The sequence below is a fragment of the Microcaecilia unicolor genome, chromosome 3 (genome assembly GCF_901765095.1).
Source record: "Microcaecilia unicolor chromosome 3, aMicUni1.1, whole genome shotgun sequence".
Taxonomy (NCBI): domain Eukaryota; kingdom Metazoa; phylum Chordata; class Amphibia; order Gymnophiona; family Siphonopidae; genus Microcaecilia; species Microcaecilia unicolor.
The window spans coordinates 157,771,190-157,795,006 of NC_044033.1; the positions used below are offsets into that span (position 1 = coordinate 157,771,190).

At 43.2% G+C, this 23,817-nt stretch overlaps 1 protein-coding gene across 2 annotated transcripts in view; it reads right to left on the reverse strand.

The window, feature by feature from the left end:
- The window catches only part of LOC115465796 (ribosomal oxygenase 1-like), a 229,852-nt gene that overhangs the window by 144,106 nt on the left and 61,929 nt on the right, over positions 1-23,817 (reverse strand). For both annotated transcript variants that reach the window (XM_030196524.1, XM_030196523.1), the window contains one exon: positions 16,964-17,109. In XM_030196524.1, the coding sequence (XP_030052384.1) occupies positions 16,964-17,109 (146 nt within the window). The remainder of the gene's footprint in view (positions 1-16,963; positions 17,110-23,817) is intronic.

Here is a 23,817-nt window from a genome sequence, read left to right on the forward strand (position 1 = left end):
GTGCTCCCATCGATGTCCCAAGGCCTGAAGCACAGCAGAAAGGACCCACCACCATGGGTCCACGCTACCTGGGGACACAGTCACCCCCCCTTTCAGAGCAGGGCATGGCAGCAGCACTGGCCTGCCTGCGACTCCTCATCTTCTGAGCAGACTGGTTGCTGAGCAGGCTCTCACACAGAGGGAAAACAGGGAAAAGGTGCAGAACACCCCATGGGGAAGGCACGACAGGGACCCAGCACCACCAGGTATGTCTGCTCAACTGGGAACCAACTGGACTAGGAGCAAGGTCTCAGAACCACAGACAGAAAAAGTCTGTCCATCCGCCTGCTGGAGATTGAAGATACTGAGGAGCTGAGCTGCTAGCAGGGAGCTATGTAGTGGTGCTCAGTTCTGCATTTTCTATCTCCACCTGCTTGTTGATGGACATAACTACCCACTCGTCCTGGAATAGTGGGAATGAACGTAATGGAATGGGCATTTACTCTAAGCTGTTTCTATAGTAAAACTGCCTGTGTCTTTATTCTTGCTTTCTTTGCACATTATCTTTGCTGCTCTTGTAAATACATTCACAATTTATTTTTTACAATACTGGGTTGTATAGTTCGCTTTTTCTATTATTTACAGCACAGTAAGCTTAGATCTAAGAATGGACGTTGTTTAAAAATACCACCGAAGCCCAGACCAGATATATACCACATATTATAAAGGTGGAAATAAGCGCAAACAAACACAACCAACATGGTTAAAAGGTGAAGTGAAAGAAGCAACTAGAGCTAAAAAAACATCCTTCAAAGAATGGAAAAAGGATCCAAATGAAGAAAATAAGAAGCAACATAAGCACTGGCAAGTTGGATGCAAAGAAGGCTAAAAGAGAATATGAAGAGAAACTTGCTGCATTGGTAAAAACTTACAGTAACAACTTTTTTAGGTACATAAGAAAAAGAAAACCTGTGAGGGAACATGTGGACCGTTAGGCCCTGTAGGAGATAAAGAGGCATAAGTACCTAAGTATTGCCACACTGGGACAAACCAAAGGTCCATGAAGCCCAGCATCCTGTTTCCAACTGTGGCCAATCCAGGTCACAAATACCTGGCAAGATCCCAAAAATTTCAATACATTTTATGCTGCTTATCCCAGAAATAGCAGTGGGATTTTCCCCAAGTCAATTTAATAATGGTCTATGGACTTTTCCTTTAGGAAGCTGTCCAGATCTTTTTTAAACCCCGCTAAGCTAAAAGCCTTTACCACATTCTCTGGCAACAAATTCCAGAGTTTAATTACATGTTGAGTGAAGAAACATTTTCTCTGATTCGTATTAAATGTACTACTTTGTAGCTTCATCGCATGCCCCCTAGTCCTAGTATTTTTGGAAAGAGTAAACAAACGATTCATGTCTACCCATTCCACTCCACTCAATATTTTACAGACCTCTCTATCATATGTCCCCTCAGCTGTCTTTTCTTCAAGCTGAAGAGTCCTAAACGCTTCAGCTTTTCCTCATAGGGAAGTCGTCACATTTCCTTTATCTTTTTTGTCGCCCTTCTCTGTACCTTTTCTAATTCTACTATATCTTTTTTGAGATGTGGTGACCAGAATTGAACACAATATTCGAGGTGCGGTCACACCATGGACCAATACAAAGGCATTATAACGTCCTCTCTTTTGTTTTTCATTCCTTTCCTAATAATACCTAATCAATAGAAATAAAACAAAATAAAACATGAAAAAGAAAATAAGATGATACCTTTTTTTCTTGGACATAACTTAGTACATTTCTTGATTACCCTTCTCCATTGAGAATACTGACCATTTAACCCTACTCTCTGTTTTCTATCCATTAACTTTTCACAACCCATAAATCGAGAACCGGGTGAAAAGCTCCGCCTTTTTTGGGCACTACAACGTAAATGGAATAGCGGCCTTTGTGCAATTTCGGAGACGGGACGGGGACTATGGCCCCCAACCTTAGAAGTTCTCGCAATGTGGATAGAACTGCTATCCACTTCGAATGCGTTCCGCATCGAGATTCCAGAAAATATTCTATGACGGGAGCACTGAATTCCAGTTTGTATCCATTCTGCACCACATCTAGAACCCATTGTTCTCGTTATCTTAACCCACTCTGGGAGAAACAAAGAAAGCCACCCCCCTATCTGCTGCTGCATCCCAGAGTTGGCCAGTGCCCCATCATTGCGAGGTGCGAGGAGTGGCTCTGTGACAACCGGGGGCTCCTGCAGCTCGCTTTTCATTGCAAAAGGAAGATCTTTGCTGGAAACGGGGATGCTGAAAGAAGCCAGACCCGGGCAATAACAGCACACATCCCAAAAACAGGATTTAGCAGGTCCCTGTCTGGAAGCAGGCTTAGGTCTATCTTCAGGGAGACGCTGGGATTTGGACTCCCCCAAATCCTTAACAATTTTTTCCAAGTCTTCTCCAAATAACAGTTTACCTCGAAAGGGAAAACGAATAAGGCACTGTTTGGAAGACATGTCAGCCGACCAATGATGAAGCCATATCTATACCAACTTGTGAACAAACTATTAGGCATCACCTCAGTCACCGCAACCAACACAGACATCCCACCTGCAGACAAACGTGACAAATACTTCAAAGAAAAAATTGTAAACCTACGCAACATGCTACCTCAAAACATCACTGGCATCGAAAACTCGAGTGTCTGGACCCAACCCCAAGTGAATACCCAGCGGACAGACTCTGGACTAAGTTCGCTCTCCTCACTGCTAAAACAGTCAATCAAGTGCTTAACAGGTTCTCTAAGACTCACTGTAAGTTGGATACCTGCCCCAGTTACCCATTAAAATCTGCTCCCTACCGCTTCATAGAAGACCTCACATCCTACTTAAACTACATGCTCCAACATGGTCTCTTCCCTAAGGAAAACGGCAACATCCTACTCACACCAATACCAAAAGATACCAAGAAAAAAACCAGACGATATCACCAACTACCGCCCAGTAGCCTCAATCCCACTGGTAGTCAAACTGATGGCAAGCATGGTAACCAATCAACTCACAGATTACACAAACAAATTCACACTACTACACGAATCACAATCAGGATTCCGCTCCAAGCACAGCACCGAAACAGTACTAATCACCCTATTAGCCAAATTCAAACAAGAAATTGCAACAGGCAAAAGTGTACTTCTCCTACAATTCGACATGTCTACTGCGTTCGCCATGGTAAACCATAACTACTACTACTACTACTACTATTTAGCATTTCTATAGCGCTACAAGGTATACGCAGCGCTGTACAAACATAGAAGAAAGACAGTCCCTGCTCAAGGAGCTTACAATCTAATAGACAAAAAATAAATAAAGTAAGCAAATCGAATCAATTAATGTGAACGGGAAGGAAGAGAGGAGGGTAGGTGGAGGCGAGTGGTTACAAGTGGTTACGAGTCAAAAGCAATGTTAAAGAGGTGAGTTTTCAGTCTAGATTTAAAGGTGGCCAAGGATGGGGCAAGACGTAGGGGCTCAGGAAGTTTATTCCAGGCGTAGGGTGCAGCGAGACAGAAGGCGCGAAGTCTGGAGTTGGCAGTAGTGGAGAAGGGAACGGATAAGAAGGATTTATCCATGGAGCGGAGTGCACGGGAAGGGGTGTAGGGAAGGACGAGTGTGGAGAGATACTGGGGAGCAGCAGAGTGAATACATTTATAGGTTAGTAGAAGAAGTTTGAACAGGATGCGAAAACGGATAGGGAGCCAGTGAAGGGTCTTGAGGAGAGGGGTAGTATGAGTAAAGCGACCCTGGCGGAAGATGAGACGGGCAGCAGAGTTTTGAACCGACTGGAGAGGGGAGAGGTGACTAAGTGGGAGGCCAGCAAGAAGCAGATTGCAGTAGTCTAAACGAGATGTGACAAGGGTGTGGATGAGGGTTTTGGTAGAGTGCTCAGAAAGAAAGGGGCGGATTTTACGGATGTTGTAAAGAAAGAAACGACAGGTCTTGGCGGTCTGCTGGATATGAGCAGAGAAGGAGAGAGAAGAGTCAAAGATGACCCCAAGGTTTCGAGCTGAGGAGACAGGGAGAATGAGAGAGCCATCAACAGAAATAGAAAACGGGGGGAGCGGGGAGGTGGGTTTGGGGGGGAAAATGAGAAGCTCGGTTTTGGTCATATTTAATTTCAGGTGGCGTTGAGACATCCAGGCAGCAATGTCAGACAAGCACGCTGAAACTTTGGTTTGGATGCAAGGTGAGATATCAGGGGTAGAAAGGTAGATTTGGGAGTCATCAGCATAGAGATGGTAGGAAAAGCCATGGGATGAGATTAATGAACCAAGGGAAGAAGTGTAGATAGAAAAGAGGAGGGGACCAAGAACAGAACCCTGAGGTACGCCAACAGGCAGAGGGATAGAAGTAGAAGAGGAGCCACCAGAGTGAACACTAAAGGTGCGGAGGGAGAGGTAGGAAGAGAACCAGGAAAGGACAGAGCCCTGGAATCCAAGTGAGGACAGGGTATCGAAAAGTATGTTGTGATCGACAGTGTCGAAAGCAGCGGAAAGATCAAGAATACTTCGGGATTGGTGGAAGTGTACTTAACTGGATCAAGGGCTTCCTAACGACCAGAACATACCAAGTGAAATCGAAATCGACCATATCAACATCATGGATAGCAGACAGTGGAGTACCTCAAGGATCGCCACTATCACCGCTCCTCTTCAACCTAATGATGACCCCACTAGCCAAGTCTCTATCCAATCAAGGCCTCAACCCTTTCATATACGCTAACGACGTCACATTGCACATCTCTTACAAAAATGATCTAACAACAATCACCAAAGAAATCAAACTCAGCTTCAACATCATGAACTCATGGGCGAATGCATTTCAACTAAAACTTAACACAGAAAAAACCCACTACCTTATCCTCTCATTCCAATATAATACAAGCAAACCCACCAACATCACTACCCCAGACTACACCCTCCCTACCTCAGACAACCTGAAAATTCTCAGAGTAACAATCGACCGAAACCTCACACTAGAGAGCCAAGGGAAAATGTTTCATTCAATGTGGAAGCACAAATGGGTGAAACCTTTCTTCCCAAGGGAAATATTTCACAACCTGGTGCAATCCATGGTACTAGGCCATCTAGACTACTATAACGGAATATACATGGGATGTAAAGAACAAATCATTAAAAAAAAAACCTCCAAACTGCACAAAACATGGCAGCCAGGCTTATATTCGGAACAACTAGATTCGAAAGTGCAAAACCTCTATGTGAAAAACTACACTGGCTCCCAATTAAAGAACATATCGCGTTCAAAATCTGCACCCTGGTTCATAAAATCATCTACGTCAATGCCCCGGGATACAAGGCAGACCTTATAGACCTACCAAACAGAAACACAACAAGATCAACACGAACATACCTAAATCTCCACCACCCAAGCTGCAAAGGCTCAAATACAAATCAACCTATGCATCCAGCTTCTCTTATATAACCATGCAACTATGGAACGCATTACCAATCGCCGTGAAAACAACACATGACCACCTAAACTTCCGGAAACTCCTAAAGACTTACCTATTCGAAAAGGCATACCCTAACGATCCAACCTAAATGCCTTAACCCCGCAACATAACAAGATCTAAGTTTATACCGGACATAACCTAACCCTTCTTCCTTATAACCCCCAATGTGCCTCTCACACTTGATCATTATCCTGCCATTACTTACCAGCTGACTTCCCCTGAAGTGCTGAAACGGGCAGCAGGAGCCAAGGAACAAACTCTGGCTCTAACAGCAGCAGAAATCAAGCAGACACGAATTACTCTCAGCTCTCAATAGGGTTTTTTTTCAAATTAAATTCTATGGTTCTCTCTTTTTTTTTTTTTTTTTTTAGTGAGGAGGGAGAGAGAGCAGAAAAAGAGAGAACTGAAGCCTGTCAGCAGAGAGTACGGGATGAGGCAAGCCTCCAAAGCTGACACCCTCAGTCAGACACCCCCTCCCGGCTCAACTGGCCAGCGGCCCAGGAGCACGCTCAGTGGCCTTGAATCCAAGAGCTGGAAAGAAGCCGTCCCCTACCTGCTGGAGATAGAGATATACTAACTGATAGAGGGGCTGGCCGTATGCTATTACTCCCAATAGTTCTGTTATCTCTATCTCCACCTGCTGGTAGATGGACACAACCCACCAGTTCCTGGATTCATCTGCTGTTTGTGACAAGGAAAAAGGGTTTAAAGACTTTATTGTTTACTGAATATGTGAATAAGAAAAAGCTGGTGTTATTGAAGTTGAGCTTTAACATTTATTACCTGAACGCATTGTGTTCTAGAATCTTGCTGTAATCTGCCGTGAACTATGCAAATGGTATTAGTGGACTATAAAAAAGCTGTAACTGTATATATGTTAGAAAAACTATCTGCATCACCAGCAATCAAAATGGGTTGCTTGGCTAAGTCTTCTGTTATTTGGCGCTTTAAAAAACAAAATAAAAAAAGAGAGGAGAAAAGGAAGGACACAGAATCCCAGGAAGCAAAAAGTAATTTCTTTAAGTTGGGAGGTAAGAAAGGAAGCATCAGGTTTAGGAGCATAACTTATAAGCTCCTAAATTAAGATGAATTTTCAGCTGAAAACTCGGGCTCCTGTTTGGTTAAAACATGGCACAAATTTAGGAGCCCAGCTTTCCCTTTTATGAAATTTTTTAAAAAATATTGGACCCGATAATTCTAGCTGGTCAAGTTTTAACAAGCTAGAATTTAGGATAATATTCATCTGCAAACCTAGCTGGTTGGATTCAACTAAGTACACACCTAAAGATAACACACTAAAATTAGCTATTTATGTAACCCGCTCAATGGGTCTTTAAAATATCTACCTCACAGAATATCAGCTCTTGCACAGGACCCAAGAGGCAGGCAGGGCTCTGAAGTAGAGACCTGAATGGGAATGAGGTTCGCTGGAATCCCGCAGGATTCCCATGGGGACGGAAGCAGCTCCTGTGGGGTTCCTGTGGTCACGGAAGCAGTTCCTGTGAGGGTCCCATGGGGATGGAAGCAGTTCCTGTGGTGTTTTCGTGGAAGTGTACGCTTCACTTTCACCAGCCTCTCACCTATTGAGTACCAAGTTCTTTGAGTGCTGTCTCCTCCTCCTTGCTTTAACAGCACAGATGTGGAAAGTCTCCATTAAGGAGGTGGTAGAGATACAAATGGTGATGAAATTCAAAAAGGCATGGGATGAACACAAAGGATCTCTAATTAGAAAATGGAAGATATAAAAAACCTAAACTTAAATGGCTGCACGTGTGTGGATGTGTCGAGTGACACTTAGATGGTGACTCTGGCTGTGATGAACTAGGGCCGATACCAGGAGACCTGTATGGTCTATGTCTCATATATGGCAATCTGGTTTAGGATGGGCTGGAAACTTTAGTGGCTGGAACATGAGGACAGTGCTGGACAGATCTTTACGGTCTGTGTCCTGCAAATGAGAATATGAATAGGCTGGAGTGGGCTTAGAGGGCAACTCCAGCAGTTGGAACATAAGGATAGGGCCAGGCGGACTTTTATGATCTATGTCCCAGAAATGCCACAGAAAGTCAATAATCAAGTATATAATATCACATTCATTGTTGATTTAATATCATGAATTGATAATGATTGTGACTATTCAGTAGACTGGATGGACCGATACGGTTTTTATCTGCTATCATTTACTATGTTACTATTAATCCTCTCTGCTCCCGGGCTGATATGCAGACCTCAGCTCTGACATAGGCACGGGCATCAGATTTCAGCTGACCTACTGATGCATGCATGTGGTGATCTCTTAGCACACAGTGCCAGTGAATCAAAGAAGTCTTACTTGTGCGCACCAGAGTGTTCCAGCTTCCATTCCTTCCTTGCCTGCAGTGCTGCGGCTCAAACCCAGAGACTGAGAGAGCAGACAGGAATTTTTTTTATGTATCATTAAATTCTTGTGGGACTGGGTGAGGAAAGGTTAAATTCTTGCGGGGACGAGTTAGATTCCCCACAGGGACGGATGGGGATGGGTTAGATTCCCTACAGGGACAAATAGGGACGGGTTGAATTTCTGTCCCTATGCAACTCTCTACTCTGAAGTTTCAATACATGGTTGACACTAGTGCAGGGATGAGGGATTTAGATATGTTAGGAAATGGGCAACATTCTGGGAAAGGGGGAGACTATTCCAAAAGGATTAAAAGATGACTTCCATTTAACTCACCCTCCTATCTTATTCTGGCTGCCAGCAGTTCCAAAGACAGAATAAACAACAGTGGGGATAACGGGCAGCCCTGCCTGGTCCCTCCCTTTAACGGGACCAGGCAGGGCTGCCCGTTATCCCCACTGTTGTTTGGATTTTAATGCTGGAGTACAATGTCTCTTCTTTGTATATGCTGTAGTATGGTTTGTGGTTGACTTCATATTACAATAAAGAAATTTTCAAAAAAAAAAAAAAGATGACTTCCACCTTAAATGGGATCGAATCAGGCTGCTGGCACTAACATTAAAAAAAAAAAAAAAAGAGATAGAGTAGTTTTTTTTTTTGTTTCATATTTTTATTAAGGTTTTTCAAGCACAAAACAGAAAGGAAAAATCAAACAATAACAATCCATGGCAAATAAAGAAACAAAAACGAAAAGACAGAACACCATCAGCATTCCATGACAATACCAGTAGAAAATCAGCAATTAGACAGTGGTCAGTTAGTGCTATGAGGAGCGTGACAAAATGAATATAAACGAGCCCAAGTCTTCAAGACAGATTAAACACTCCGGTGTTTATGGGCTAGAATAGTTTCATATTTTCTAATCACACACACGTAACTCCACCATTCATTATAATTTAGATGTACATTATTTTTCCAGTTTGAAACAATTAAGTGTAAAAGCAACAGCTAACAATATATTAAACAATTTATCAGTTTCTAGGATAAAGAGGTTAGGAGAAGAGGCCCTAAAAAGCACAACTTCGCAAGAGAGCAGTTTTAAAAATAAAATTGGTGGTGGTGGTGGTAGTAGTGTGTATGTGTGTGTGTGTGTGGGGGGGGGGGGGGGGGGGGGGGGGTCACAAAGTCGCCCAGGAGCACATGGTTTGATGTGGAGTATCCTTGAAGGATTCTATTGAAACATGACATTTAGGGAATCCTGATAGAGAGGTTTCAACAATGGTGAAAGAAAGCCAGGAATGTTTAAGGAAAGAGCTGGGTAAAGGATGCACACTATTCCTGTCAACTTCTAAGCAACTTGTAAATGCAAGGAAAAACACAATTTAAAATGTCTGTATGCAAATCCTAGAAGCCTAAAAAATAATATGAGAGTTAGAGTATACAGCACTAAACGAAGAGGAAAATATAATAGGCATCTCAGAGACTTGGTACAGGGACAATCAATGGGACACTGTGTTAAAGTACAAATTATATCGCAATAAGAGTGGATCAAATTGCCGGGGGGGGGGGGGGGGGGGTTGTGCTATATGTTTTTTATTTATAAGAATTCAAATTTACAAGCAATAAAATAACTTGCCAGAAATGGAGAAAGATAATACACAAGAATTATTTCAATCAGGTAATTCTATACGTTTCCTTAGACCACTAAGGAGAAATTAGATCTTACCTGCTAATTTGCTTTCCTTTAGTCCCTCCGGACCGGACCAGGATTGGACTGATGGGTTGTGCTCGCCTACCAGCAGGTGGAGACTGAGAAAAAACTCTGACTCTAGAGAGCCAATAGGAGCCCTGGCCATGTGACCTTAGCCTCAGTATTTGAATAACAAAGCAGGAAAGAAAGAAAGACCTTCTGTGCCGTATGGAATCCTAGCAGCCACAAAGCACTCGGCAATGCCAAGTATCAGAGCTCACCAGCAACTCTCACCAGAGAAGTGGTATGGCCCGATATGTATTACAGCTCACCAGCAACTCTCACCAGGGAAGTGGTATGGCTCACTTGTACTATAGCTCACCAGCAACTCTCACCAGAGAAGCGATATGGCTCACATGTAATATAGCTCACCAGCTACTCTCCCCAGAGAAGTGGTATGGCTCACGTATAATATAGCTCACCCGCAACTCTCACTAGAGAAGTGGTATGGCTCACTTGTCTTATAGCTCACCAGCAACTCTCACCAGAGAAGTGGTATGGCCCACTTAAGATTTTATATATATTCCATCAACTGAGCTTACCAGCAACTCTCACCAGAAAAGTGGTAAATCATATTTAAGGTTTTATAGATATTCCAGCAACTGAGCTCAGCCACAACTCTCACCAGAGAAGTGGTATGGCGTATTTAAGGTTTTATAGATAGATTCCAACAATTGAGCTCACCAGCAACCACCAGAGAAGTGGTATAGACCACGTAAAGTTCTGTATATATATAGTATTGTTCCACGAATCGTAAAGGAATGAATACACTTCCTACTGAATACACTTCCTACTTAATAAAAGAAGCTAAAGAGTAGAGAGAACATGGGAGGGGCCTGGTCCAGTCCGGAGGGACTAAAGGAAAGCAAATTAGCAGGTAAGATCTAATTTCTCCTTCCTTAGCATCCCTCCGGACCGGACCAGGATTGGACTGATGGGAAGTACCAAAGCAGTAATCTGAAGGGAGGGACCCTACGAAAACTGCAGAGAAATGTTCATGCTGCATAGTCCACCTGGCGACAACTAACATGTAGTGTGTCCCAATGAGCAAAATAAAATGAAACTAGGACTAATTTGCCAACTTACCAATGTGCACCGAGAGCACCAAAAATCGCCGTAGTAAGAATAGAGCCCGCTTCTGAAGTTGTGGAATATGTTGTAATACGCTGTGGAACTGCCCTCTCAGCCAGAAGAGAAATAGACATTCTCATTTCCTTGATCCTTCGCGATATAGCGGGTTAGAAACAATGAAAAACTTTTACGCCTACTGGCTAGAAGGACAAAACCAATAAGAAAAAACCGATTGGGAAAGGTGAAAACTTTAAACTACAGCAGACCGAAAAGAAGTTACCAACCGTAGAAGTATTCCACACATAGATCTACTTGCTGCAATGGCTACTAGGAAACACTGCTTGAAGATGAAAACTTTATAGAAAACGTTATGGCTACTAGAAAACAGAACTTTAAGAGTCTGTTCACCTAGTTCACCTAGCTGATGGACGAAGCGGGGGGTACAGGTGCAGGACTCCTTTAAGAAACCGCTTTGACAGTGGATGCTGCATAAGCGTGCGGTTGTCAACAGTATCATGCATCACTGATAGAGCTGCCAAATGAACTCTAATGGATGAGTAAGACAGACAAGATTTCGCAAGATGCAGAAGATATTCCAAAACATGCAAAATGGATACTGTTTGTGGAATGAAGTGGCGAGAGGAGCACCACAGAGTGAACCGTCGCCACTTTGATTCATAGGACTTTAATGTAGATTTCTGTCTGGAAGCAATTAAAACTTGAAGTACTTCCTGCGAAAATATCAAAGATGTTGCGGACCCAGTAACCACGCCATAAGTTTGAGTGACTGGGGGTCCGGATGTAGAAGGGTGCCTTGGTTCTGCGTAAACACCTAGTGAGATGACGGAAGAAACGCATAAAGAAGGTTGAAAAACCCCTGCTGGACGTTGGCATCTGTCCCTGTCTCCGTCAAGACTGTTGCTGAACGGAAGAAGCAAGAAATGTTCGTGAGCCTGAAGGCAAAAAAAGATAGCCCTGAAGTGTCGCAGTGAGGAAGTAAGGCTGAAAAAATGAGAGTCCATTCACCTAAATGCAGGGTGACACAACTAAGAAAAAATGAGTACAAACTCAAGAGTATACTCTTAACTCCTCCTTGGCGGATGACCTAACCCATTGCCATGGCAAGGACCAACATAGCTCTCTCCGCCTTGTTTGTCAGTAGGGAAAACAAAATTCACCCGAAGGTAAAACGAATTGCTGAGGTCCCCCAGAAAAAAAATATATACAAACAAGCTTCTGCCAAAAAGTGTACTGCACGAAGCATCCCAATGCCAGAACTAAGGTTCTTGAGATAACTAGATGACACTTAAATAGCGTGATTGATGACCCTGAGATTCGCAATAGGATGAAGGAAAATTCCTTCTTGGGCATTAGAAAGTAAAATTGCATTCTGCAGAACAGAGCGAGGAAATGGCCGAAGGCCCAAGGTCACCAAGAAAAATATAAACTGAGATGTTTGCAGAGGAGACAAAAGACTGTGCGCCAACCTGACTAAACAAAGAGAAAATCAGAGATATCTGATGAGAGATCAAATGAGAGGCCTGGCTACAATCACCACCCAACCTAGAGACTGTAAGAAATGCAACACCCGGTGCGTGACCTGAGAACTCTGCTGATAAGACTTTCTCCAATTAGGTAGTCGTCTAGGTAAGAATAAAATGACCCTAAGAGCGCAATGAACATCCTCTTAGATCTATAAAAGAACGGAAGAGAGAGTACTGCTGAAAATGACCGGTTAATGCATAAGCAAAAAACTAGCCATTCTCTGGATCCTGAGGAGAAGAGGAAGGGTGACCAAGGACACCAGTTAAATAGGGCTACAAACTCCAACCCTATCTCTATGGCGTTCCATAGTTGGGTAAGTTCTGAATATAGATGCTATGGTAGTACGCTCCGGACAGAAAAGAATTGTCCCAGTATGAACGTAATTTCTTAATCCACATACCAGTAATCCACGTACCACGGTCATGCGTCCTCCCTCACTGAGATGTAGATTGTAAGCTCCTTTGAGCAGAGAACGTCCTTCTTTGTTAATTTGTACAGCGCTGCGTAACCCTAGTAGCGCTCTAGAAATGTTAAGTAGTAGTAGTAGTACCAGACTCACACCCAATAGATATGAATGTTGAGCTTGTTTCAGGTTAAAACACCGAACCTAGGCCCAGGGTCCCCGGTGTTCCTAGTGGTGAACAGCCATGGCAAATATTGTATGCGTTAGTTTGCAGAATTACTGCAAAGCTTTGCTTTTGGAGCAGAGATTTCTGTTCGATACTCTCGTGAGAGGTTTTTTTTTTTGTTTTGTTTTTTCTCTAATGCTGTTCTGGCTGTAGAAAGGTGGACATTTGAGCTTCCCCAGAATGGCAAAACTTATGTACCTATGCCCATTAGATATGAATGCTGGACTTGATGGACTTTAGGCCTTACCCAGCATAACCATACTTATGTACCTATGGCATAAATACACAGGAAGTGAGTGAATCCCCTTCCAATTGAAAGAACACTCATTTTCATTCTATGCGCCTTCACTCCAAAGGACAAACTTGGAAATTACCTGTAACGAAAAAAGTGAAGTTGTGCCACAGCCACTTGGTGAAGGCAGTGTAGACAAGACTGTATCTGAATTCAAGAAAGCTTGATATAACATCAGGCCTCTAAGGAAGAGGAAGAGATAGCAGATGGTATGTATAGGCATACTGGACCAAACCAGGATGTTTATAATCTGCCAATGCTGAACTGATAGAGTAGAGACAAACACGAGTAGATGGTTTGAGGACCGTCCACTATCTTTAAGTGAAAGGATGACTTTATTCTCTAAGTGACCATATGTCCCGTAAAAACCAGAAGAAAGCTAAAATGAAATATGAGAGGCTTCAAGGCAGTTGGAAAAGAAGGGAAGACATGAATAAAGCATGCCTGCTAAGGCAGCTGAGTGATTGGGAGCTTGGTAGACAGGACTGTCCCTCAGAGAATATGAAAGAGCTGATATATCCCCATGGCATCTGAACAATATACTGTATGCCTCTAGAGAAGGCTTCTTAAAGTCGGAAAAAGAAAACACTGTATAACACTACAGCCATTGAGAGTGATTGTCTGTTAAGTTCTTAAACACTATATAACATCATAGGCATGGAGTAAAATGCTTGAAAGGAACTAAGATATTATGGTCAGAATTGCAAAGTACCAATCAATTGACTCTTAGACAATGTAGTCCTATTCACCAGGGAATGAGAAAGACAGAAATTTACTCTATGCCTATAGAGAAAGTTTCTAAAGTTCTTAAAACACTGTATAATACTACAGCTATTGAGGAAAATGCTTGAAATGAATTATGATATTATGATAAGATGTAGATTTTCCACCAGGCAATGAAAAATGACCGAGCACCAGAAAAAACTAGTGTTAACAGCCCCGTGATACATAGAAATTTAAAAGAAGAAAAGCTTGTTATATATCTATATATGAAAGGAGCCCCCTTTCAACCAAATATTGCCTGCTGATGTGAAGAGCATTTTAGAATACGCCGTTCAGCACATACAAAAGTGTACACATCTTGGAGCCGAACTGCTCTATGAACTGCAGCCTTACCTTCAGCAGAGAGATCCCCGACTGATAAGATGGAGGGAGAAACAAAATGGCCGCCGTTTGCGCCACTGGCCCCGTGGCGATCGACAGCGCGCCCGACACCTCCGAACAAGTGGAGCCCAGTGGAACGGCGAAAAAACAACAGCCGGCGAAAAAGGCCCCGAAAAAACCGGAGGCAGCACCGGACCCGAAGAAACCTAGAAGGGAGAGTAAAATTTACACGTTCCGGCTGCGTGAACTGCGCGATGCTGACCGACAGCAGCTGTTTGAACTTTTAAGCCATATCGGAAAAAACAGGTGGCTGCGCTTACGCGGTTCGCACCTTTCTTTTCTTTTTTTTTTTCATTTGTTTAAACTGCCGCCGCCAAAACGCAAGAAAATGGAGGAAATTAAATCTGACGAGAAAAATCGCTGTTTAAAGTCTCAGACACTAAATTATTTTCTTCTTTTTTTTTTTTTATAACCCCTCAATTATAATAAAACACTGGAGCTGCCTGCTCGTTAGAAGTCTGGGGAAAGAAAGGCTGCTTCTTTGAATTTCCTTTTATTTGATTTAATTCTTTTAAAGCAGCTGCCTGTTAAAAGTGGCTGCCTCTCCCAAAGACGGTACACCTTTCCAGAGAAAGGGACGGCCCTTCCCTGCTAAGCCAGGGAGATGGGGAGGAAGGGGGGTGGACTCGAGACACCCGAGTTTAACACCCCCGAGGCTGTCAAAGAAAGAAGAGAAAGGAAACCCTGTCAAGCCTCTAAATAAGATTCCAGGCACAGAAGAATTATCACAAATATCTGTAATATCTAAAGAGAAAAGGAGAGAGACTAATGGGCTCACTTCCTACCTGCTGGGAGACTGAGAAAATACTGAGGCTAAGGTCACATGGCCAGGGCTCCTATTGGCTCTCTAGAGTCAGAGTTTTTTCTCAGTCTCCACCTGCTGGTAGGCGAGCACAACCCATCAGTCCAATCCTGGTCCGGTCCGGAGGGATGCTAAGGAAATATTAATTCAAAAGGAGTGAAGCCTGTGAAACTGGGATTACCTTAATCAGTGGGAACTGGATTAGAGACTCAAGTGTTCGCATTGTTAAATAATTTCTGGTTTTAAAAGAGAAAAAATGAACTTAGATGTATTATTTTTACTAATATTGGACAATAAGTATGTTTCCAACAAAATAAATTGAATATACACCGTTTTGGGTTTGAAGAAGCCAACCAGAAGATCAATGTGGAATAATAATTCAGATAAATAATAACTGGGGATAATCAGGTTAATACAACGTTTTTTTCTGTTTACTGTTTAATTGATCTCCTTGTCTTGTTGCGCTATATGTTAAAGAGGGCACTGAGTCAAACATTCTACATGATGGATAGAAATTCCATGTATGAAGGGAAGTAGTATACTGGTAGCGCTGTACTACCGTCTGCCAGGACAGAATGGACATATGAAGAAATATTTATAGAAAATAGGAAAGTTGGCAAATTGGGCAACAGTATAATAATGGGTGATTTCAATTACCCCAATAAATGCTACATCAGAGAGTGCTACGGAGGTGAAATTCCTAGATGTAATAAATGACTGCTTCTTGGATCAACTGGTCCAGAAACTGATAAGAGGAGGAGTTATTTTGGATCTAGTCCTTAGTGGAATGCAAGGCATAGTACGAGAGATACTGTATTGGGTTCGCTGGGAAGCAGTTACCATAAAATGATAAAATCTGAGCTAATATCTGGAGTGAAGTCACAAAGGAAATCTATTATAGCAGCATTTAATTTTCAAAAGGGCGACTATGATAAAATTAGGAAAATGGTTAAAAAGCTAAAAAGATCAGCTGCAAAGGTTAGGACCTTAAATCAGGCATGGACATTGTTAAAAAATAACATCTTAGAAGCCCTGACCAGATGTATTCCATTTATTTACAACGGTGGAAAGAACAGCAAATGACAGCCAGCATGGTTAAAAGGTGAAGTGAAAGAGGCTATTAGAACCAAAAGAACATCCTTCAAAGAATGGAAAAAGGATCTGAATGAAGAAAATAAGAAGCAACAAAAGCACTGGCAAATTAGATGCAAAGCATTGATAAAGAAGGCTAAAAGAGAATATGAAGAGAAATTTGTCGCAGAGGCAAAAACTCACAGTAACAACTTTTTCAGGTACATCAGAAGAAGAAAGCCTGTAAGGGAACCCATGGGACCATTAGATCATGAAGGAGCAAAAGGGGCACTCGGGGAGGACAAGGCCATAGCAGAGACTGAATTAATTCTTTGCTTGTATCTGGGCTTTAAAAAAGTTTGGACAAGTTCCTGGAGGAAAAGTCCACAGTCGTCTATTGAAATAGACATAGGGAAGCTTGCCCTGGGTTTGGTAATATGGAATGTTGCTACTATTTGGGTTTCTGACTGGTACGTGTGACCTGGATTGGCCACTGTTAGAAAACAGGGTACTGGGCTAGACGGACCATTGGTCTGACCCAGTATGGCTATTTTTATGTTCTTATTCAGACAATGACCAAAGGAGCAAAGGTATGATACAACTGATATCAGGCAATGAACAGAATCAGAAGCGTCACAGTAGGGTAAGCTAATAACTTAATTACTAAACTTTGCAAAAAAGATAAACAGTGTAAAAACATTCAAAATCAAATGCAAAGGGGAAAAAAGGAGTCATATCTACTGCTCCAAAATGAATTACCTGAAGAAGTGTTCTGAAGAGATGGGGGCAATCATCCACTCAAAAAGCTTGGCGGACCTGCCCTTGCTGTTCTGAATCTTCCACAGGTCCTGTAAGATGGAATCCAGAGAAGGCCCAATGTATGACTTTCCAACATCTGCGGATGTCTGCACAGAGAAAAATCAGAAGTCAGTTGCATTCTACATCGGTTATTCAAAAAGAACTTTTCCCATTTGGGTCTGTGAAAAACTAACACGCTCTTTGATGATACTTAGCCTTCTGTCCGGAATATCAGCAACACAAGGCCAAATACTTAAAGCTCCATACAGAAAACAAACAGCTCACAATGTACTTAGTCTCTCCAAACTTTTCCTTATTCTCCAGGCCTGCCCCAAACCCAAGGTTCTGATTCTTACGTTCAAAGCTCTTAGAACAGGAAAAACAGAATATTTGTCAGCCCTCACTATTCTCTACTCCCCAAGTAGAGATTGTTACATTCCCTTAACAATTTTCATCTGGTTCTTCCTGGACCCAAGAACGCACTAATGGAGGTCACCAGACACAATGCCTTTAATTTCCTGCTCCCTTTTATCTGCAACAATCTTCCACTATTCATCCTCTATGAGCTTGCCTTTAAAAGATTCAAAATAGTAATAAAGACATGGTTATTTCACCAAGCTTTCAGTAAAGGCTAGGTACGGGGTCTCACTCGGTGGTCATAAGTACATAAGTAATGCCATACTGGGAAAAGACCAAAGGTCCATCGAGCCCAGCATCCTGTCCCCGACAGCGGCCAATCCAGGTCAAGGGCACCTGGCAAGCTACCCAAATGTACAAACATTTTATACAAGTTATTCCCGAAATTGTGGATTTTTCCCCAGTCCATTTAGTAGCGGTCTATGGACTTTTCCTTTAGGAAACTGTCCAACCCCTTTTTAAACTCTGCCAAGCTAACCACCTTCACTACGTTCTCCAGCAATGAATTCCAGAGTTTAATTACGCGTTGGGTGAAGAAAAATTTCTCCTATTTGTTTTAAATTTACTACACTGTAGTTTCATCACATGCCCCCTAGTCCTAGTATTTTTGGAAAGCATGAACAGACGCTTCACATCCACCTGTTCCACTCCACTCATTATTTTATATATCTCTATCATGTCTCCCCTCAGCCGTCTCGTCTCCAAACTGAAAAGCTCTAGCCTCCTTAGTCTTTCTTCATAGGGAAGTTGTCCCATCCCCGCTATCATTTTTGTCGCCGTTCGCTGCACCTTTTCCAGTTCTACTATATCTTTCTTGAGATGCGGCGACCAGAATTGAACACAATACTCATGCACAGCGGATTTTACTTTGAAAATCCTTGTGAATACTTTATACTGTGTACTTGACAACTCTCCACTGGGAATTTCCTTTTCACTTACTAATATTCTCTCTCATCTCTGATCTTTGATATATGTTTTTCCTGACAGAAAACACCAGACCAGTCCAAGACCCCTCCTAAGCTAGCAATGGTACTGGATGCTAAGACTCCAGGAAAAGAAATTAATGGTGAATAGAAATTTCACCTTCCTTTATATTCTTACAAGACCAGTCTGGACAAATGTGCTATACCTAGGCAGTCTTCAACATAGGGCGAGAACCTAGTGTGATTTTGGGAACACCAGTACTAAAAGTGGCCTATTTCCTGCATGTCCAACCTGTAATACTTGGGCAAGAAGTGTAATGACACCCACATTGGTACGTAGCCCACTTGTGGTCTTGTGGAATGGGTGCACAAACCTGGAACTTTCTTCCCCTTTTCCAAATAGGTGGAAACATTTTTCTCTTTAACCCACTGAGCAATGGAGGCCTTTAAAGCAGTTTCTTTGGGCCCCTTTCTTCCGGCCTAAGAAAGCAAACAGACTGTCTGTCCTTCAGAAGTTATTAGTGATCTATCCATATTTAATTTAATTCAAATCTTTTATATTCTGCTCAACCAGCCAGTTCAGAGCAGTATATCTGGCAGACAACTGAGGTGCTGAGAGACCACTCGTGAGGTTGAAGGACTCTGCCGAGCGCTCGTCTGCCAGGGCATTTTGTTTTCCAGCTAAATAAACAGCTCCGAAGAAGCAGCTTCGGGAAGCCGCCCATGTCCATATCTGGATTCTTGCTGGCAGAGGAGGTAAGATCCCATTCATCCCTGCTTGTTCAAGTAATACATCGCCACCTGATTGTCTGTACGTACTAGTATCCCTGGTTGAGAATTCAATCCTGGAAGGTCTTGAGAGCATTCCAGACTGCTCAAAACTCCAGGAGATTGATATTTCTTGCGGGAACCAAGAACCTTGTGTATGGAGACCATCAAGGTGTGCTCCCCACACCATCATAGAAGCATCTGCGATGAGAACCTTGTGATGTGGAACGGGTTAGAATAGGTCTCGGGTTAGACTGTGTGACACCATCCAGAGCCGTGGAGTCACCTGGATACGAGCAGAAAGGAGCTCGGCCTGAGTCCATTGTGAGGAGAATTACATGAACTGCTGAGGCCATTGACCGAGGAGGCAGAGCATCTGACGTGCAGATATGAGTTGCCTGGGATACTTGAGTAGCGAGATATATTATTTTGTTTGTGCTCTGTTTAGGAAGCAACGCTCGACTTTGAGTTGTGTTGAGAAGAGCCCCTATGAATTCCAAAGAATGTACTAGTTGATGTGATTTGGAGTAGTTGCATATAAATCTGAGGAGTTCTAGAAGTTGCATTATCTACATGGAAGCGACAGCGGATTTCTGAGTGGCTGCCTTGATTAGCCAGTTGTCCACATAAGGGAAGACATGGATGCTCCATATGCAAAGTACTGCAGCTACTACTACCAAAACACTTTGTGAATACTTGAGGTGCTGATGTCAAGCCAAATGTTTAAGATCTTGTACTGAAAGTGCAGAGACTCAAGAGGAATCGAAGATACTTTCTGTGAGCAGATAGAATCAGTAAATGGGTATATACGCCTCCTTGAGGCCTAGAGAGCAAAGCCAATCGTTGAGCTATATCATGGGGAGTAGAGACCACAGAGATACCATGCAAAGCAAATTTCTCCACAAAGACCCTCTGAGCTAAAATTGGTGCATTGCTAGAGCAGAAATACAGGAAGAGATGTTGAAAGATTAAAAGGCCTGTCCAGCAAGATATTTACGACAGGTAAGAAGCTTCCTGTGAAGTTCTCAGAACTCTTCTCGGGTATCAGAAAGAAGATATTCAACAAATGATAAAGAATTCTGTATAAGAGATTCAAAATAAATAGTGGAATACAGTTGGTAGTCTAAAATGTGATTGTTAGCATTGTGGCTTGGAAAGGTTTTCTGCTAAGAATCCAAAAGTTCTTGTTTCTCTTCCTGGAGGACCAGAAGCATAAGATCTGGTATTGTGAGTGCATTTTAAAGCAGATTCTACCACTAAAGAACAATTTTGTAGTTGAGTCCTTTCAAATCTGGTACATTTTTCTAGAGTCCTAACCAGTGGCGTAGCCAGACCTGAGATTTTGGGTGGGCCCAAAGCTAATATGGGTGGGCATGCACTGTCTATATGAGTAGTGTCTCTTCGGATCCTACAAAATAATGCCTTAGAATTCACTTGATGATGGTTTTCTAAGTAGTCTGCCCAACAGCTGCCCTGCATCAGTATAACCACATACATACTTAATGGAAAAATTGATATTTTTAAATATAATTACATTACCCCACAATCTCTCCACTGCAAAATGCTATACACAAACTTGTGCAAAAACACACTCATACCCTTACTAAACAATAACAGCACTAATTCCAAGGACAGGATGAGCTACAACCTTATGCTTGAAAAGGCAGAACTGTAATTACACTAGGCTCTAAAACACCAATACACTACCTCGTGAAAAAAAAAAAAGCAAAACAAAAAGGGCTGCAAATGCTACACGCTAGAGAATACTGCACCTTGATTACACACGAAGAACACATGACACAACAGATATGACACAATGAACTAGAAATCAAAAAATATGAAGGCAAAATACTGAACTGGAAAGTTAACTCAAGAAGTCAGACTCAGCATGCAGCAATACCAGAAAAATTGAAACTTACATGCAAAATATCACAGATGCACATTTCAAAAATCTGACATATTCCAATTAATAAATTCTGAATAAAATACTTTTTTCTACCTTTGTTGTCCGATCTATTCGCTTTGGTCCCAGTGTCTTCTGTTTTATGCAGTGTCTTCTTTCCATTTGATATTTTTTCTCTCACCATGTCCACCATCCTCCTGTGTCCTTATGTGTCCTGTCCCTATCCTTCCTCGAGTTTCAGTATCTGCCCTCAACGTGTTCCAAACCAGCCCTTAAACTCAGCAGTTTTCCCTCCATCCATGTCCAGCATTTCTCCTCACTCCCCTCCATCCATGTGCATCTACTTCCTGTCTTCCCTCCCCTCCATCCATGCGCATCTACTTCCTCTGTCTTCCCTCCCCTCCATCCATGTCCAGCATTTCTCCTCTCTCCCTTCCCCTCCATCCATGTGCATCTCCTTCCTTTATCTTTCCTTCCCTCCATCCTTGTCCAACATTTTTCCTCTCTTTCGTGCCCTCCACGCCATCCATGTCCAGCATGTCTGCTCTCTTCCCTCCCCTCCATCCATGCGCATCTCCTCCCTGACTTTTCTCCCCTCCCTCCATCCATCTGTCCAGCAACTCTCCATTCTCCCCTCCCATCTCCTCCATCCACCCATATCCAGCAAATGTCCTCTGTCCCCTGCATGTTCAGCAATTCTCCCCTGCCCTCCCCTCCATCCATCCCCAGCAAATTTCCTCTCTCCCCTTTCCCCTCCATCCATCCATGTCTAGCAATTCTCCTCCTTCCCCTGCCCTCCGCTCTGTCCAGCAACTCTCCATTCTCCCCTGCCCCTCCTCCAGCAAATTTCCTCTCTCCCCTTTCCCCTCCATCCATCCCCAGCAATTCTCCTCCTTCCCCTGCCCTCCACTCCATCCAGCAACTCTTCATTCTCCCCTGCCCTCTCCTCCATCCATCTCCAGCAAATTTCCTCTCTCCCCTATCCCCTCCATCAATCCCTGTTGTCCAGCAATTCTCCTCTCTCCCCTGCCCTCCAGCAACTCTCCATTCTCCCCTGCCCCTCCTACATCCATCTCCAGCAACTCTCCATTCTCCCCTGCCTCTCCTACATCCATCTCCAGCAAATTTCCTCTCTCCCCTTTCCCCTCCATCCATCCCCAGCAATTCTCCTCCTTCCCCTGCCCTCCGCTCCGTCCAGCAACTCTCCATTCTCCCCTGCCCTCTCCTCCATCCATCTCCAGCAAATTTCCTCTCTCCCCTATCCCCTCCATCAATCCCTGTTGTCCAGCAGTTCTCCTCTCTCCCCTGCCCATCCTGTTTCTGCCCATCCCCTTCTGTCCAGCGTCTCCCCCCCCTCCCCCTTTGCAGCATCTCCCAGCCACCTGTAAGGACAACGTGGATGAAGCAGCTCACAGGTTTGCTTGCTGTTTGCACTCCCGAAGTTGCAGCGACGAACGAGCGGGCAGGCAGCGGTAGGAAAAGCAACAAGGAGCTAGGTTAGACTCTGTCCTTCGCTTCCCTGCCCTCTCAGCGTCCCGCCTGCCCGAAAGGAAATGACGTCAGAGGAAGGCGGGACGCAGAGGGCAAGCAGGGAAGCGAATGACGGAGCAGTCGACCTGCCTCCTTGTTGCTTTTACTACCGAAGCGCTGCCCGCCCGTTCATCGCTGCGACCGAGTAAAAAAGTCGCCGTTCCAGTCATTTGGGTGGGCCTGAGCCGAGATTGGGTGGGCCTGGGCCCATCCAGGCCCACCCGTAGCTACGCCCCTGGTCCTAACAAATCTGGTACATTTTTCTATTATATACATTATGTCAATTTTCTTTGGGGCAATTTGCACTGACAGAGGGTTCTCCTAGTTTTTGAATAAAGTGGTTTTCATAACTGAATGTAGAGGAACTGCAATGAATCATAGTTAAGAACCTCACAAAATTCTGCATGAGGTTACTCCTCCTGTTCCAACTTGAAAGGTATAGCATGAGCCATTTCACGAACAAAAACTGGAAGGATACCTTCTAGGGAAGAATGTCTCCACTGAAGTGGCGGCGAAGGATTCGATGAGATATCATAGAACTCAACAGAAATCCACCTAGGTGGAGAACTCAAAGATCCAATGGTATGGAGCAAGATCAGTGAAGTGGGAAAATGGCCATGGGTACTTCAAGATTTATTGAACAAGGACTCGGCACAGGACCTGTGTTTTGGCCTGCATCAGGAGTCTTATGAATAAACGAACAAGCAAAACCCTTAGGGACGCAAACAAACTGGGCAACACAATAATAATGGGGGATTTCAATTATCCGCATATAGACTGGGTTAATGTAACATCTGTACACGCAAGGGACATAAGATTTCTTGATGAAATCAAGGACAGCTTCATGGAACAGCTAGTTCAGGAGCCGACAAGAGAAGGAAAAATACTAGACTTAGTCCTTAGTGGTGCTCATGATCTAGTGCAGGGGGTAACGATACGAGGGCCGATTGATAACAGTGATAATAATATGATCGGTTTTGATATTGGCATTGAAGAAAGTGAAACTAGGAAATCAAGTACGCTAGCGTTTAACTATAGAAAAGGTGATTACGACAAAATGAGAAAAATGGTGAAAAAAAGACTGAAAGGAGCAGCTCGCAGAGTAAAAAACTTGCATCAGGCGTGGATGCTGTTTAAAAACACCATCCTGGAGGTTCAGGACAAATATATTCCACGTATTAGAAAAAAGGGAAAAAAGACTAAACGTCAGCCGGCGTGGCTAAACAGTAAGATAAAGGAAATCATTAGAGCCAAAAAACAATCCTTCAGAAAGT